Source organism: Archocentrus centrarchus, chromosome 23, assembly GCF_007364275.1.
Source record: "Archocentrus centrarchus isolate MPI-CPG fArcCen1 chromosome 23, fArcCen1, whole genome shotgun sequence".
Taxonomy (NCBI): Eukaryota; Metazoa; Chordata; class Actinopteri; order Cichliformes; family Cichlidae; genus Archocentrus; species Archocentrus centrarchus.
In genome coordinates, this window is record NC_044368.1 from 24,043,770 (window position 1) to 24,062,966 (window position 19,197).

Below are 19,197 nucleotides of genomic sequence, written 5' to 3' on the forward strand. Positions count from 1 at the left end.
AATCATATTTTTGCCGGCGGCTCCACCAATGAAAAAAAAGAAACAGCGACGACAGTTAGACCGGATGTTGGGCTAATTTTCTTTATAAAATAAAAACCAGCACCGTGTAGTGAGGTATGAGCGGTTTTAATTTGGCGACAATAACCGGAAGTGTAATTGCTGTATTTTGTCGCGCTTGTCGCTGGCGCAAAAAAGGAGCATAATGTAGCGGTACGAGTATCGGACTCGCTTCACATCAATCCGGCCATCAGAAGTCCCCCACTCTCTTTATATGTACGCGGTGAGTCTGGTCTGGGGGATGGGTGCAGTAAGGGCTGGTTGCAGAGACGACTAACGCTTGAAAAATGTCCAACATCCTCGATGCGGCGTCCAAAGTGAGATGGGACCGCACCGCTGCGGCGAAGCGAGCCGTGTTTCTTGCGGTTGCTGCTTACGGTGTGAAAACGCTGTACCCCGTCATCTGCAAGCAGCTCTGCAAAAGCAAAGATCATGGGAGTAATCGGCGGGGTTCAAAGGCGGAGAACGGCTCCACTTGCACGGGGAAGACTCCGATAGATGCCGTGATTGATAGGAAAGCATCCCCGGGGGTAAATGCAGATTTTTTCAAGCAGATCCTGGAACTTGGTAAAATCCTTTTTCCCAAGCTTGTTTCCAGAGAGCTCGCTTTGCTCTCCTTGCACTCAGTGGCGTTGATATCTAGGACGTTTCTGTCTATTTACGTGGCAAGCTTGGACGGGAAGATCGTCAAAACGATCGTGGAGAAAAAACCCAAACGCTTCATCATCCAGCTGGTCAAATGGCTCCTCATTGCCATCCCGGCCACGTTCGTCAACAGCGCCATTCGGTACCTGGAATGCAAACTGGCTCTGGCCTTCCGCACCCGGCTCGTGAACCATGCATATCAGACCTACTTCACCGATCAGACCTACTACAAAGTCAGCAACATGGACGGGAGGCTCGCCAACCCGGACCAATCTCTCACCGAGGATGTGATGATGTTCTCCCAGTCTGTCGCCCATCTCTACTCTAACCTCACCAAGCCTATCCTGGATGTGATGCTGACCTCCTACACGCTGATTCAGACCGCGAGGTCCAGGGGAGCCAACGCCTCCGGGCCGACCCTGCTGGCCGGGCTCGTGGTGTTTGCCACGGCTAAAGTCCTGCGTGCATGCTCGCCCAAATTTGGCAAGCTGGTGGCCGAAGAGGCGCACAGGAAGGGCTACCTGCGCTATGTGCACTCTAGGATCATTGCTAACGCAGAGGAAATAGCATTCTACAGAGGACACAAGGTATGCAGAGGGGGATGTGGGCATATGTAGAGTACTAGCTGCAGAATGGAAACAGTGTGGGAGTTACCATTGTTGTGTCATTATTAGGATGTTCCTGTATCTTGATGTTCTGTATAACTTGTCAAATAAGTAACACATTTGCAATATGTAGGCACCAATGGAATTACCTCAGGTGAGGTAGGTCTTTTGAGGATGGCCAGCTAAGATGCATGGTCACACTCATAACAATGTTCAGTCTACTGCTGCCTGAGGAAATGTCTGTGCTGCCACGTGCTGTGTTTTTACTGTCCGTTGCAGGTGGAGATGTGTCAGCTGCAGAAGTGCTACCGGGCTCTGGCAGACCAGATGAACCTGATCCTGTCCAAACGTCTCTGGTACATCATGATCGAGCAGTTCCTGATGAAGTACGTGTGGAGTGGTGCTGGGCTCGTCATGGTGGCTGTGCCCATCATCACAGCCACCGGCTTCGCTGACAGCGGTAGGGAGCTCATTAGGCGTAGCATGACTCTAGCTTACCTTCTTGTATGTCATGTGTAGTAAACCTTTAAGTGCAACTATGATAGTTGTAGTTACTGCTTCCCCCTCAAGCAGGAGCTGATTAGCATGTGTGAAAACAGTAGCTGCCTCCCACACCTCCCTAATGAGTTCTCAGCATCAAAAATAAACCTGTAACTGAGTCCCTTTGTTTGCTCTTGTTGCACTGTAGCTACGGATATGTAATGAACTTTTTTCCATTGTGCTCTCATGCTCACAGGTACAAATGTGAAAGTATGTTCCACACCGCTGACGCACACAGCTCCGTTGTGTCTTTTGAGGTTCTGAAGTTAATTGTCTTGCTCTCTCTCTCTCTCTCTCTTCCCCACGCTATAGAAACAGCAGATGGTCAGACTCAGGTGATGGTGAGTGAGAGGACGGAGGCGTTCACTACTGCCCGGAACCTCTTGGCCTCGGGAGCCGACGCCATCGAGAGGATCATGTCCTCCTACAAAGAGGTGCACACACTGTATGCCAAATTTAACGCAACTTTGCTGTAATTTTCTTTCTGAAAATAATAAGAGAACTTCATGAATTGAGATTCGCGGGCTCACCTCTTACACCAATCCTTCATGCACACCTGTATTTAATACTTGTCTGTGCTGAAAGTTACAGTTAGACAGATAAAAGATTTGCTTACCCACAGGAAGTGAATTGCTCTAAACTCTCCATCTTAGACAGCTTTTCTCTATTCTTGTTGTCTGTGTGATGTCAGTGAGAGCATATATTTATCCTTAATATGCTCATCTCAGGCACACAGCTCTGGCTGTGAGCCCTGCAGACCCAATCACCTGCTGTTCAGACCCTCTGTTTGCAAGGGGCAGCCAATCAGAAGACAAGTTGGCTTGAAGCGGGGGGGGGGGGGGGGGGTAAAACAGCTTGTTTCAACCTGTGGACAATGAGTCATGCAAAGCAACTGTAAAATACTCCCCTTTAAGGCCTTGCATTACAAATTTTTCATTATTTTTGGATATGTAATAGACTTTATGAGTAAGTGATTAATCTGTTAATAACAGACTTTATTAATAATGGTTCATTTATGTAATACTCTAGTTCCTGTAGTTTATTATATAAAGTCTGCAACCAAAGTTTCATATGAGGTCTTTTGTTCTTATTTAAGCATATAATCAGGCAACATTTTGTCCTTTGCCAATATACTTTGCAGCTTTTTTATGTGTAACCGTCCCTCTGTGATGAAAATGAAAAAAAGATTGTGGGTCTGTAGCAAATAGCTAGTGTGAGTGAGTAAAAATAGGGTAACAAAAGGCCACACGAAGAGCTGAGTTTCCGTGCTAACACAGATGCCATTTTCGTCTTAGATGTCAGGAGAAATAAAACAGCTGAGTTTGAGCAGCACTCTGTGTTTGGATGGACGAGTGGACAAACAGACGGATGAGATGCATCTGTGCACATTCTCAGTGTTTGATGGATGTGTGTCCATCTCTCTTCTTCTTGTTGCTGTAAAGCTCACCGTGCACGCAAGAATTTCAACTTGAAGAAGAAAAAAAAAATAGTGAATGAAAGACCTTGTTCATTGATAGCCAAATCCCTGATCTTTCATTGCACTTTAATCCAAAAAAAAAAAAAAAAAAACTCGCGAGACCCATTCATTCTCTCTCTCAGGCTGCATTTTGAGGTCAATAAGAGGATTTGACTGCAGCACATTTGTGCTGAAGCTGTGCTGCGGTGCAACTCCTTAGTGATCACATGCCACCCTGTGTATTAGCATGTATTATCCCAGGCTTTTGATAATTCTCTTTGTAAAATATGCAATATTTGAGCAAAGATTTGGTGGGCGTATTGCATGCCTGTCAGCGAGTAACTTGTCTGTCAGCTAGTTTTAGCAGTCTGTAACAGTCCTGAAGAGGAGGAAATGAAACAGTTTCAAACTGCTTGCGGTTTGCTGTCAGCTTCCTGAACTGTACCACCTCTTCTAAAAAGAAATTCTCCGTCGTGCCACCTTTTTCACACCGTGAATGTCAGTTTGTTATGCAAAACACTTTCCTGGAGGATACGAGTTTAAGCCTGCGTGCACTTCTGTTCTGAGCGTGCGTGTGTGTGGAGCCCAGACTTGAGATGCAGAGCAGCATGCCCCTGCATGCAAGGCCGAGAGACGTGTGAGTGTGTGCTGTTTGACAGACAGCAGGGGCGGAGTGCATTCCTGAGGCACTGTGCCCAGCTCACGCCTCCACACACTCTGCCTATTTAATGTGGAAATGCGTGTGTGTGTGTGTGTGTTTGAGATCAGATGGGCCCATGACAAGTACTAGCTTGTGGTAGTTTGATGCTCATCATCTGATTATGTTTTTGTTCTTCTTCTGCCTTACAAGCAGAAGCTCCACAATCACAAAGTAGGACCAAAAGTTTTTCCAGTTATATCGAAATTGGTAAAAAAAAAAAAAAATATATATATATATATATATATATTTTTTTTTTTTTTTTTTTTTTTTTTTTTTTTTGTGAGAAAAGGACACAGGTGTGGGGATATGCTGGCTAACTCACAATAATATATCACTGTATCTTCAAATTGGAAGGATATGTAGTATATATTAGCACATGATCTAGGGACTAAATAAAAAAAAACTGGGTCAAGCTGGTTCTCTGATGCTGTACATGTTAGACTGCATAGAATTCTATTATAGGAGCAGAACTGAACGCAGAGGGCTTAAATAAGCATCACTTCCTGAAGAGTGAATCCACCATCACTCTCATGTCACTGTAGGTCAGTGAAACCTGGTACTTGTGTGTGTGTGGGTTCTGAGAGCTCCTTCTCTCAGGGCTCAGCTTAGCTGCAAATAATCCTCCATCTGTTGATCTTTCTGCTCTGCAGAAGTGCAGAGCTGAAAGATCATGGTTTGTACTTGAACTCTATTTAGGAGAAATGGAAAGAAATGACTGTTTATTAATGTGTCTACTCAGTGACCCAGAAACCCAGGATGCACCTGATGAGGACCTGCCATGTCTGGTCTTCGGCACTGGGCTGTGTTTACAAGTGGACAGTCAAGTTCCATTATTTTAATCTGCATTTAGGTGTTAGTTAAGGGGATCTATTCTGCTACTAGATCACAGTTCAAAATAATCCTTATTAACTCATACTGGGCTTTGTAACACACTGTTTTACCTCCACTCACTTTAAAGCCCACTTTCTTTTGATTGGCTTTGGTTTTGGGTAGTAGTATTTAACTTACCCAACATTTTAGTGTGAATTCAGGACAAATATTTTAATGCTACATGCTAGGCTGGTTAAACGTTTTAAATAGATTACTCGATTAGTTACAGAATTATCTCTCTTGCATAAGATGTCCATTTATTTCGTGTAAGAATTTGAATATTAAATGTCAGCGTTGCAGCTAACGAGGATCCTAATAAACTAAACTAAAGCTGTGCATATATTATTATGCTGTTGGGCTTTGGCAGCCAGCGGGTCAACCAGCACATGAGTAGAAATGTGACTGGTTGAATGAGTTTGAGCCAGTCTGCTGCCCCACATGGAGTCCATGAATTCTCAGAAATGGTGCTTGTTGTTTAATATAATCAAGCTGTGTCAACAGCCTGCGTTGCTTCGCTGCAGGGTGCAACACAAAAAGCCAAAAGAAACACCCTCCAGTTGCCTGTAAACACATTTGGCTCCTTTTCCCTTTTGCCTCACAGCAGTAAATGCATTATTTTCTTGGTGTGTAGTCATAATTTATAAATCTTTTTAATCACGTCTGCTTCTTTTTTATACTTTCTTGACAGGTGTTCTTTGTTAAAAACAAAAATATATTAAATCATTTAAATTAATCTCTTTTAAAAAGTAGCTTAAAAGCAGGATATTCATTAGGGATGGTATTCAGAGCTGGCTATGGTCAGGGTAAAAGTCTTACTCTGGAAGTAAGATAGCAGCAGGGTTTTTGAGCTATGTGGGGAATTTGTGTACGTGTGTTATCACAATGCAAAGAAGCACAAGAGGAAAAGCAAATACAGTATATGACATTTTAAGTAAGCCAAAGGCATGAGCAAAAAGTAAAGAAATGCAATGCCAATTCCAAAAAAGCTTCAATAAACCCATGTTTTATTTGCAGTAGAACGTAGAAAACATATCAAATGTTTAAACTGAGAAAATGTATCATTTTAAGACAGACTTCAGCACATTTTTAATTTGATTGAAGCAACATGTTGCAAAAAGGTTGGGACAGATCCATGTTTACCACTGTGCAGCATCCCAACAGTCCTTAAATGTCAATTTCAATACTCCTGTATTGGTCCCCTTTTCTCATTCAGTTCACATATCAAAAAGGAGCAACAATACACAATTATTTAATCCCACCGCTACTCCGTTGTTGTTGGTTTATATTTATCCACCTACCTTATTGATATAAACCTAAAAATTATAAATGATATAAAAATTTAAATTTGCATATAGACTTCTGCTGTTGAAGAGGATAATTGATAGTTTATTCTCAGTGTTTATTCCCTGGTTGTACTGTTCATTTGTATAGTAGCAGCAGTTATTATTGATAGAAAAGAAGAACTTGTTGTCTGGGTCTATTTCATATTCCAAGTCCTGTGTATTGTGATCCATATATTTGAATGGTTTCAGTTCCAGTTGATCATATTCAGCAGTCCTCTTGAGTGATGCAGCTATTTTCTCCAGCTGTAGATGAGTTTTCTTTCAGTGTATGTTATAAGTGTGTGTGTAGTTGCTCGTTAACTTGTTTAAAGTCTGATTCATGCTTGTTGATATTTATCTAGATCCTCCAGATTTTTGATGATCAGCACTTTAGCTTCCTCAGGTTTTCTGTTTAGTTTGATGAATATTTTCCCATTTGTAGTCCAAGTACTTAGAATTTTTCCCACTTTCTTAAGGCACAGTGCTTTCTTGGCTATGTCGACATTATGTTTGGTTAGTTGATAGTTGTAAAATCATTCAGTTTTATTCAAATAACCCCAGTATACAACAGCAATCTAAAGGTGCTTTATATTGTAAATACTCCATAATATTCAAGAGAGAACCTGAAGAATTCCAGCGTTGAATACCAAAAAGCAAACAGGGAGCACTGGCACAAATTTCAGGGAAAAAGCTGGCAGATCTCAGTTTCAGTAGTCTATTTTGGCCATGCCAACAGACATAACGCTTCAGCCTTGTGGCCTTCATTAGACCCTGATCATTTCCTATAAACAAGGACTTGGCGAAATTGGAGAGGAAGACCTTCCTTTTAACAGGAAGAGACCTCTGGCACAATTGATCTGTTGGGGAAAAGCAATATATTCAGCTGGCTTTTTGAATTGAATACAGTCTCAAACACAGCACATAGGAAAGAACTTTTTTTTTTTACATAAGTGGAATATATTTTCTGGCCACTGCAGACACAGCAGCTGAGGTTAAAATCATCCCTGCTTTAGAATCCATGTTCTAAGTCATGCACACGTAGAGTCACACTTTTATCAGGCACATGGCCATGATCGTGACCTTTATTGCAGTCATGGCCACACTAACATCTACCAGAGATTGACTGTGGACCCCTGTGTGTGTTTGCTGGGACAGGTCACGGAGCTGGCAGGCTACACTGCGAGGGTCCACAACATGTTTTTGGTGTTCGAGGACGTCCAGAAGGGCATTTACAAGCGCTCTTCTGTATCAGCCACAACGGGAACAGAGAAGAAGAGCAAGCCTGAGATGCACATAGATGGACCTCTGGAAATAAAGGGTAGCTTGCTGTGTGCACATATAACACCTCTTGATACATTCAAAGAAACAGGAGAGGAATAGCCTAGCATCAGCGCGACAGATCTCTGCTGCTGTTTTGGGGAAGCTTTTACAACTTCTGCTTTCTGAAGCCCAGAGGAAGCTTTGATTCAGCTCTGGACAAAACATAATCAGCATTAAACCAATAATTATTCTATCCATTCTGTTGTCCAACCATCAGTTCATGGATATTAGCATATAGGTTCAGCAGTTGTGTCATTAATATTACTCAATAGAAATGAATTTCTCTTAGACGCTGACTTCAGGCTCAAATTCTGCTGCTAATTTATGGTGTCTGAGCAAATTTTATGCATTACACAAACCCTTATCTGGCCCAACTTACAGATCAATTATTTATATTGTAAGAAATCAATAATCTAAATGGCCAAAGGTTGGATGCACTCTAATAGAAAGCATCTTATGTTAAAGAGTAATGCTGAATATGTGAATTGAAAAATACAGATAGTCCAGTCTGTTAGTCTAATATGTAATCATTGCACTTCCTGATCCTTCTTCTGTGTTTCTGTTTCTCTGCAGGGGAAGTGATTGATGTGGACAAAGGTATCGTGTGTGAAAACGTCCCAATTATCACACCAAATGGAGACGTCGTTGTGTCTTGCCTGAACTTTAAGGTGACTAATCTTTTTTCTTCTGCTCTCCTGTATTCTACAGCTGCACTTCACCTGATAGTCCAGGCCCCTCTGACTTTTACCTCGTTCCTGAGGATTTTGGTCCATGTAGCACTTATTAGCATTTAAGAACAATTCCCTGGGGTCTCATTAGAAAGCAGATAGATCCACTGGGTGCCAACTTGTTGCAACCCTCAGGATGTTCACTACTGTATTCACCTCATGAGGATTTCGAGGTGGTTAAAATCACAGATCGGACATACAGTACCAGCTCCTATTTGCATGCAATGTATAATGCACAATGGTCTGTGTCATGGATATGGCTCTACTGCAAAGATCTGATCCTGCATTTAGCACAAGTTCTGTTTTTTTACTCTCAAATTTAAAAGAGGCTGAGGGTCTGCTGATCCTCGCACCTGTTCTTTGTACAAGGATAACTGAATTAGCATGATTTAATTGCAGATAATTTTGATACAAGACACAATGTTTCCTTTATTCAAAGCTGCCTTTAAAGTGTTGACTTCTTTTGTTAGGAGGCAACAGTAAGAAACACTGGCATAATGATGTTTTTGATAAGATGTTTTTTGAGACATAAATAAAAAAATAATCAGCTGCTGTGATCATTACTAATTAATAGGAATAGCTTATCTCTTTTGATAGCCACAGGCAAACAGACCTCTGTGCAGACTACACCAAGCTCCAATTATGTAGGCTGGGTTGAGGTCATTACACCAGAGTACCCCGCTAACATTGAGCTGATAAGAGGAAAATCTGCTGACGCTGTGCTTAAAAGCCTCAGTTTCAATATAAATATCATACATAAAATTTTAAATGCCTGTTCTTTTAAATCTTATATTTTAAAATTCCACACTAAAGTGCCACAGTGTATGATAGATGGGATCCTGGAGAGTGTAACTGATAAGTTTGCTAAAATAAAGCAAGCAAATGTAGAGAAAACTAAATAATCTACTAATGAGATATATTTTTTGCTCTTACTTATAATGGGTGTCATTAATTAATATGTGCACAGAAATATTCTTACCCTGCACAAAAAAATCAAGTCTGCATACAAAATTACAGTCAGATTTATGAGACATGTGCCTCAGGCCGTTCTTAACACTGTGAATCAGACTCATTCTAAAGCCACAGGCCCATGCTTGTTACCTGCAAGCTGCATACAGCCACGCTCCCATTTATATAAGGAAACAAGTCAACCTGGAGGTGAAGCAGAGAAAGTGGTGACAATAAGAGAGACCCCTGCACTGCTCGCTAAGGCAACAAAAGCAGGAGAACATCCTGCTTGAAGAGACTAAAATAATAATTCTGAGGATGAAGCCAGAAACCGCTCAGCTTTCCAAAGTGCTTCCACTGGAGGGATTTATTTATTTATTTATTTTTGCTGTGGCTCAAGTAAAGAAAAAAAAAAGGAACGTTTTGACATTGAAGTTGATATGAAATTCACAAAAAAACAGCCACATTCTCCAGCATCTGTGAGATAATGTCAAGTAATTAGACTGTAAGTGATGTCATCCAGTAAGGGTGGAAGTGATTTTAATGATATGATAATGCCTATTAAAATATATTTAGAAAAGGTTAAAGTCAGTTTCACTTAGTAATTTGCATTCAGACATGTAATATATTATTGTTTTGTACAATACCAGTGAGTGTGTCCAAACTTTTGATTGGTACTTTATTTAATTCTAATTGTGAGGATTTTTAGCTAATGATGTTTCGGGAAACTGTAAATAATGACCAAAAGACAAAATAATAATAATTAGTAGTGGTAGTGGTACAAGTAATAGTAAGAGTGGCCTGAGGCAGTTCTAAATTAGTACGAACAAAGGTAGATATGAAAATATTGATGAATTTGTATGTAAAACTTTCATCTGCACTGTTTGTGAATGAGGCCCAGTATTTGGACAACTCTTTACTGTCAACAGGAACCATGGCTAACCATGCTAGCATTTCATTAAGAATAACAAAAAGACTGTACTATTGTTTCAAAGCGTTAGCGTTAGAGACATTGCTACTGTTTTTTTTTTTTAGCCTATTTAGATGAGAGTGTGGAGTGACAAGTTATCAGCTAATTCTAGCTAGCTTGGCTAGTAAGATGTAGCCACACCGATACTTACTAATTGGTACTTATATATAAATAAAATAATGCTAGAATTTCATTCACCAGAACAACAACAAAAAACAAAAACAAAAAAACTTGAGCACTTCTTGGACAGTCTGTTAGTATAATTTATATTATGAGAGGTCCAGTTCAGCAACTTTAAAAAGCTAAGGTGACCCTCTAGAAGATAGCTAGCACCAGGATACCTGGCTTAAGATGGTTAAAAATACATAATCATTGGTAGCAGTAATAATAACTGTTATTAGCTGTAATTTACTGAATGCTAATATATCAAATATTAAATTTTGATAGGCGTCAGATCATTATTTTGTAAATGATATTTGTATTTTTGGTCCAGATTTAAAAAAAAAAAAAATGTTCAACATACAAAACTACTTTTCAGGGATAGAAAGCCTTTTTTCATGATTGCTGCAGGCATGCTCCCTCCAAACAGTTCGATCTGGCTCCCAGCTGTAGCTCACAATGGTTCAGAGAACAAACCCAAACAATGCAGGGTCCTGTTAAAAGGCAAGGATATCTGGGGAGAATATTTTCCAGTCTGCTTGTGTTGCGATTTCAGCTCTCCTGTTTGCAGTGCCAATCACCACTATCTTATACTGTGTAACAGCTTAACACCCACTCATAATGCTTTTCCCACAGTTTCATGTCCTCATGATGCGTTGTAATTATGCTGACAGCCCACTCTGCTTTAGGAGAATTAATAAATCGTCTCTCCCTTTCAGGTTGAAGAGGGCATGCACCTTCTGATCACAGGGCCTAATGGCTGTGGGAAAAGCTCTCTGTTCAGGATCCTCGGCGGCTTGTGGCCCGTCTACGGGGGCCGCCTACACAAGCCCTCCCCTCAGCATATGTTCTACATTCCTCAGAGGTATACGCACAAATGCGCACTCAATAATCGTAGATTCCACAGCAGAGAAAACAACTGTACCAGTGAACCCTAACAGTAATCTAATCCATTGTAACAGGATCTGAGCACGTTTGTGCAGCTGACAGAGAAACCAGAGCTCTGGACAGAGTCAAATATTTACTGTCCAGATTAGGTTATAAGTACCACCTCTGTTGAATGATTTAATATAATCATAATCTAGTAATTATCCAATGTGTAACCACTGTCCTTATAGGGCAAAAAAGTCTGATGATATTAAAATTTGTCAACATGTTATTAGTCAAAGGTGCCAAAGAAGATATTTTACAGCATTACCACCTAGCTAAAGCTGTAACAGTTAGATAACTGATGAATCAGCAATTATTATGATTCAGTTTTATCATTTTCATACTTTGATTTTGGAGAGACAGTGAAACAAATATAGGAAATACAGCTGGAGAGAGTAAGGGAGTGACCTACAGGTAATGGTTCGAGATCAGTTGAGATTCAAACCAAGGATCTGCTGCCCATGTGTGAAGCAGTCTTAGCCGAACCTTCAAATGTAACCGTACCCATGGCTGATTCCCTCCTGTAGAGCAGTAAATATTTTATACATAGGATGAGATGGCCACCTGGCAGCTGTAACAGAACCCAACACAACAAAACGGAGGTTTTTCTTTCAGTGTGAGTTCCTTAAATGTCTAAAAGTGCCTTTGTTAAGCACACACATTCTCTATTGCACTTAACTGATACGGTGTGTGTGTGTTTCCCCAGGCCATACATGTCAATAGGTTCACTGCGGGACCAGGTGATCTACCCGGACTCGGTGGTGGACATGGCTGCCAGAGGCATGAGTGACAAGGACCTGGAGGCCATCCTGGCCATAGTCAACCTCAATCACATTGTCACCAGAGAGGGAGGTAGGAGAGGAAGGAGGACGGCTTTTATAAAGATTGATAAGGCAACACAGCTTTATTTATCTGTGTAAGAGCAGCAGTTTGTCACACAGATCAAAAGACACAGAAACACTAGATATAAAAAAAGAGAGACCAACACAACAGACCATTACCTGGACTAAAATAACTCAGCGGTCCAGAGAAACACCACCCAAAAAAGCTGCTGGGCCAAAGCACTGTAATAGACAAATAAGCATTACCTCCACTGCTGAATCTTGTGATGAATAAATAGCCGTGGGCTACATAAAACATCATCACCTTCATTTTACAAACCGTTTCATCTTTTTTTTTCCAAAGCATAAAGATTGTAAGTGCAGAGCAGGTTTGCTGGTGTTTGCAATCAGACTGGGTGCCAGCCAGAAGTTTGAGTTTGCTTATTATTGGTATCGCCTAAACTTGAGTGTGTGACTAATTAGCAGCTGCTCTGCTCTCCCGCAGAACAAATGGGACTACTGTTGTGAACCAACTACTGTACAAAGCTTAGCGCTGCAAGAAGGTTTAATGCATGAATAGCTGCACTGTGAAAAAGTTAGGAAAGGTTTTGATTACTCATGTTAATCAGCGCACGTGTATGCAGTCATGGATCGTCAGTTGTTAACGGGGGCACGCAGCCACATGCAATATAGAAATCCAAATAGGATTTAATGTTCAGTCCCCAAAGCTGTCACACACTCTTTGTATTCAAGAGCCTGTCTGTTTCACAGGGCAGGGAGATTGGAGACACCTCCTAGTAAACACTATATATTGTTCAGCTTTTTACAGTTTAGTGTTTAATGCAAAGTAATGTGTTGCGTTTTTGGACTTCACTCATTAGTATTTGTGTGTCATCACACTCTGAACTTCTTTATGTAGAAAAAGCTGACAAAAATTCATGTGGTTAAAAATTATTTTAAAAAACAAACAAACTAAGAAATCAGGAAGAGGACAAATACTTTCTCACAGCACTGTGTGCTGCTGAAGTGATAACGCCTGACCCTGAAATAGGGTCAGGCTGTGCCTTCATGTTATACCAACTTGTACCACAAGATGGCGCAGTGAACCAACCACAAAAGTCATTAAGCACATATTCTTATTTACAACTGTAGCTGAGAGATGGCTTCAGCCTTCAGTTTAGCTCACTGGGGATCAACAAGTAACTCATACTTTAGTCTATTGCAGGGGCCAAGGTTCGAATCCGTCCTGGGCCAGTACTCTCTCTCAGGTTCCCTGTCATAAAGGCTTAAAAAGTTAAAAGAACTATTGGTAACATGCTGCCCCCTGGTAGTAAAACTTTGACTTCAGCTTTCAGAAGCTAGTTACAAAAAGTACAAAAACTTCTGGTTTATTGTGCAAACCCTCCTTCTTTGTTCAGGCTGGGATGCTGAGCTGGACTGGAAGGATGTGCTGTCAGGAGGTGAGAAGCAGAGGATGGGCATGGCCCGCATGTTCTACCACAAGTAAGGAGAAGCAACCTCTTTGTTAGCGCTTCTTAGCATGTAGCCCATTAGCCTGTGATCGTTTGCATATTTGCATGTGCTTTTTAAAAGAAAATGCAGCTGTAAATTGTCATAACTTTATTGTCAAAAATGGTGGATGCTCATAATAAACTTGGCCAAAGTTTCAAATAATAAGATCAGTGTATTTGCAGTTATATGCAGCCTGTGAGCCAAAATTCCAGGCTCCATAATGTTTTAAATGTTTTTTCTCCTCGTAGAGAGGACTTTAATACGTCAATCACAGGCACACAGCTATGTGAATTATGCTAAGCTACTCTAGAAGAGTCCAAGAATAAAAATGAGCACAACAGGTCCCCTTCAAAATCATAGTTCATCTGGTGTTTGATCTTGTTTTTGGGTGTAGACACATTATCTCATTATGTGACCAATCTGACTGGATGGAGTAGATGTTCAGCAATAACTTAAAATCATGTCCTTTCCCTCTGTCAGGCCTAAATATGCCCTGTTGGATGAGTGCACCAGCGCTGTGAGCATTGATGTGGAAGGAAAGATTTTCCAGGCTGCCAAGGATGCCGGCATCTCCCTCCTCTCCATCACACACAGACCCTCCCTGTGGTAAGACATGTCACACTGGGGAAATATTTTGGTCCATAAAGGGTAGCGTAGCTTATACGCGTCTTCAGAGAGTAACAGGGAGTAAATACATTTGTGAACTACTGTGCGCTTTTCCCTCTCTTGCTTCAAATCCTTCCACTCCGCCTCCAGGAAGTACCACACTCACCTGCTGCAGTTCGACGGGGAGGGGGGCTGGCGCTTTGAGCAGCTGGACACGGCGACGCGCCTCTCGCTCACCGAGGAGAAGCAGCGGCTGGAGGCCCAGCTGGCTGGCATTCCCGAGATGCAGAATCGCCTCAACGAGCTCTGCAAGATCCTTGGAGACGACTCTGTCCTCAAAACAGCTGAGGAGTGAGGGTGGGGGAGGAGGAGGAAGAGGCCCAAGGGGGAGATGAGATGAGGAGAAAAGAAGAAGCTGGTGGGAGGAGGAGATGTGAGGCTATGAAAAACAAAGAAATCAGTTTGTTAGTAGGCTTTTTTTTTTCTTTTTGCCCAGTTTGATTTTTTTTCTTTCGCTCTGAGCCTCCCGTTAAAGCGTGAGAGCTCTCAATGCCAGCTTGCCTTTGAGCTCTCCTTTCTCTCCTCCCTCTTCTTTTCAACCTCTCCTTTACAACGCTCCAATCCGAGAAGTGGGGAGACTGAAGTGCAGTCAAAAAAGTATTGTAATGCACGCCGGCTGCATCTTCATTGGTAGATTGTTTTTTTTTAATGATTGCTTTTAGCGTACATAATTGTCAGGATCAATCTGCTGCTGCTCAAAGTGGCACAAATTAACCAAGACGATGAATTTGTTTGTTTTGTAGCACTTTACTCTGCTTTCAGAGGGCTGTTTGTGCTTGTCGTGGCAGCTCTGGGAGCTGCATTTAGCTGGAAAAACCTTTTTAAATGAAACCACTTTGGTGTCCAAAGCAGTATTCCAGGCTTAGTACACGAGATATTTCCAGTTTCCACAGTTTAGCAGCAGATTTTAGTTTTCCTGAACTTAATGTTTATAAATTTGTTTCCAGAGCCACAGTACAATCTGTTTCCTTATATCTCGTACTAGCCTTTGTTAGGTTGCACCCCCATGAACCGCTGGTGCGGGCTCAGATGCCGACTCTATTATTAGAACGATTAGTGACGCAGGTCTGACTGCAGAACTATAGGTTTCTGGTTTATTGAACAAATACAATGAGATAAAGAGGTCCAGTGAGGAAGAGCAGGCTGACGCTGCTACGAGAGGATTTTTTTTTTTTAAGTAAACAAGCACACACACACACACACACACACACACACACAGAGAAGGGTGACAAATTAAAGGAAAAAGCAGCATTAGTAAGCTCACTCTACATCAGAGTGTTTCAGCATTGAGGCTAAGAGATGCTATTCATTCGAGATATTTCCTGATTTGGTGTTCAATTTGAAGCTGGTTATCTCAAACATAGTAGACAATAAGCATTGATAACATTTGCCAGCCAATGAAAGGATGACTTCATGTGAATTTTGGTAATGATAAATTGCACTCTGCTCATCCAGTCATGAAGTGTGTCTTTAAATAGCCTACCATATTCCAGATGATGCTCCACATTATATTAGTTTATAATTATTAAGTTATAATACATAGGCTGTTCAGACTTTGGTGCGACTAGTTTCTTTTTTTTTGGAATTTCAGCCTCTTGACTGGTGGTTTTCCAGCTGGTGATGAAGTCCTTCATTGGTCACATGTGAAGTTACTGAGAACAAAGATGGAAAATTGTGATACTGTGAAACTAGTGATTTTTTTTTCTGTTCTTGGAAAATGAATGACGTGGTCCTGTGTGATGGCTGTAGCCTGCAGTTACAGCTGCTAAAGGTCCTTTGAACATGCTCTCTTTTTGTGGTTTAAACCTGTGTAAATCCTCCTGTTGGTGCATGAACTGTAAACTGGACCTCCTCTGCCTTTCAGATTGTGCTGATTTAAAGGGGACCTATTATGCTTATTCTCATGTTTAGTCCTGGACTCTAATAGGGTCGCTTTGGATGATTTCCAGCTTAAAATAATCCTTGGATGTCTTATACTGGGTCTGACAGACTGTTCAAGCTCCTCCCCCTTGGAGGCCACCCTCCCTTTGAGCCAACTTTCCTCTGATTGGCTGCCCCGCACAAGCAATCTGGATACCCTGGTGGGTGGGGCTTTTGTAGGCCTGAGATGACTATATAAGGAGATCCAAGCTTATTAGAAAGTGTCTGAAATCAGAAATCGGGTTTAATATGAGCTTCCCTCACCATAACACTATAAATTTATATGACAGAAAATAAGGAAAAGCATCATAGGTCCCCTTTTAAGAGAAGAGATCCTAAGATTTCACTTAATGCACATAAATATATGAGTTATTTTTCATTTATTCAGGCCTTACAGTGACACAAAAAACACCTATTAAGTTTGGACTTCCTTTGCACCATGTTATGTCTCACTGTACGGCAAATAAGGGCCAAACAGTGTCCATTTCATGCTTGACTAACTAGCACATTCTCATAATACTCACTCCTCCTTGTTTATAATCCTGCTGTATTGTTAAAATGCCTCTGATTGGTTAACATTCCACCATATCGGTGTTAGTCTCAGAGAATGACAATCAAGTATGTCATCAGTAAGTGCACTGCTGTATTTCAGACTACACACCAACTTGTTGGAATCCTTACTTATATACCTTCTGATTCTAAGTATATAAGTAAGCAGACATTATCTTATGTGTAATGAAACTTATAATGTATATTATTGCATTTGCATGTCAGGATTTTGCAATTTGCCTGAGCCCAACTGCATCCCTACCATGCTTACATGCCAGCTCTTTGCTCTGTCAGCACTGAACCCTCCCCTCTTGGCTTTTAGTGAGCAGTCAAAGAAAAGGACTTCAGAGCATTGAAATGCAGCGCTGCTCTGCTCAGGGTGAGGGCTGCCAGGTTACTGTAGGACAAACTTTTGTCCCCTCCAAAAATGTGACTGGGAAGCAATGGATTTTAAAATTTTGAGCCACTTCTTTCCTTTAATATCTAATGGTACTCTCTGGGATGTTCTCTTTTAATAAAATCTAGTGTTTTCTTCTGGTACATGAGCGAGCGTCACGGGCATCACCGCAGCCTTGCAAAAATGGCATTTCTGACCCCAAACACGATCTCTTTGTTCGGTGGACTCTGTTGACTGGAGGGCACGCGATCCGCTGAATGACACAAGAGTCTGCCAAGTGGGACTGGAACAATGAGGTTGGCTGACAGAAGTGGCTGATATATTCACAGGCATGGCAAGAGCTTTGGAAATGAAGACAACAAAAACCCAAATTTCTTGAATGGATGGGAGAAGAAATGATGAGGTGCTGTCTTCTCCTTTTATCAAATTTGTGCATTTTTTGGACATCATTTTTTTGGACATGAGTTGCAGTGTTTCATTATCCTCTAGTCATCCTGCAACACTGAACCTAACTGAGGCTAAAACCTACTCTTTTACTGTTGACCATTCAAATTCACAGCTTGAGTGGAGTTATCCATATGAAAGGGGCAGGAGAGTGAAAAATAGTATCTGCTGGACATGTAAAATCCTCCTGCTGGCAAAGACGTTCTGGCAACAGGGAGTGGGTGGTCACAGCTTGTTTCTGCTGCCCCCATGTGGCTAAAAAAGTTATTGCAGGTGCAGTATTCACCATTATGTTGGTCCTGGTTTACCTGTGAACATTTTCTCTATGCTGAATGTTGGGCTTGCGAGTGGGACCTCATCATTTCTTTCAACCCTCCAGAAACAAAAGGCCTTTGCAGTGGATTTACTACACTGCATAACTTTGACACTGAAACGTTCTCACCCCATCTTTCAATAAGAGATTGAATGTAAATGAGAGATTATGTATGATGAAGCAAGTTCTAAGACACTGGATCATACGAGTTTCTTCTTTCTTAATAACCGGTCATTTTATAATTGTGTTAATGGTGCATGCTATTTCATTTTATTAGAGCCACAATGTGGTGTTACATTTCAGATCTGCTGTAGAGTGTGGTGCGTGAACTGGAGTTATTGGAAAGGCCATTTTCATGTTATTCCATGGCTACAGGGCAGCCAAATTAATATTTTCAACAGTGTCACAAATGGAAAGATGATTATGTGTAAGTTTTAGAATGATATTGTAGTTTTTGGAGATAATATCAGGCTGCCATGTACCACAGACCAGCATGCATTGATTCTTCCTTAAAGCCAGGGATTACTACACTTTGGAGTTAATTACATAATTGCTTTAAAGTCATAATTACTTTAAAGAGAGCTCTCCCACACCGGTAGTTCTTTTGTACTTTCAGTAACAGTATCCCAGACCTTATTTGTTGGGATCTCATATGATGTATGTGTAGGAATCTGTGTTCTTTAAACCTGAACAGCAAGAGAGCTGGAGCAACATAAAGGTCATCAAATCAAAATTCATATACTAAAGGTTGAAAGATGAAGATGTATTTTCTTGTAAATAAAACAATACAAAGCAACCTGGGGAAAATGAATGTTCTTCTTCAATACTTTTAAATAAATATGTAAATATACTGTACATAATATCAGCCAGTATATACATATTGCTAAACTAGCAGCATCCCCAAAGCTTCAGTATCAGTCAGGCTCCAGTAGAGGGTGCAGTAAGTGTCTGATTGCAAATAGGAGCATCCCACAGCTGAAGCTGACGTACAAATCAAGCTGTTCCAGCACTGTGGGATATTTAAGCTTGCAGTGTTTGAGTCATATCAGCACCCACATTCAGAGACAGCTGGTCTTTTGGGAACCACAACGAAGTGTTGCATTCTAGACAGTTTCTAGCATCAGGCAAAAGAACTTTTATGTTCAAATGTGCAATATAAATATGAAATGATGAACTGTGCTATATTTCCATGCTGCACAGGTACACAGTGAATGTGGCTGTAGGTGGACACTACTGTCACAAGTGAAAATAATAAAAAGGCAAACTTATTATGGACGTTGCAAAACATTAGTGTAGTTACAAGGTGTTAATATGAATACACCACT

General features: G+C 41.1%; 1 protein-coding gene across 1 annotated transcript; it reads left to right on the top strand.

Annotated features, from left to right (window-relative positions):
- The first annotated feature begins 185 nt into the window (after positions 1–185).
- On the top strand, positions 186–18,660 carry abcd2 (ATP-binding cassette, sub-family D (ALD), member 2). Its single transcript, XM_030720387.1, has 10 exons — positions 186–1,289; positions 1,587–1,767; positions 2,160–2,281; positions 7,351–7,513; positions 8,089–8,183; positions 11,040–11,185; positions 11,957–12,102; positions 13,490–13,574; positions 14,064–14,189; positions 14,340–18,660. Exons 1-10 carry the CDS (start codon positions 345–347, stop codon positions 14,542–14,544), a joined length of 2,214 nt encoding a protein of 737 aa, XP_030576247.1. The 5' UTR covers positions 186–344; the 3' UTR covers positions 14,545–18,660.
- Positions 18,661–19,197: the final 537 nt, after the last annotated feature.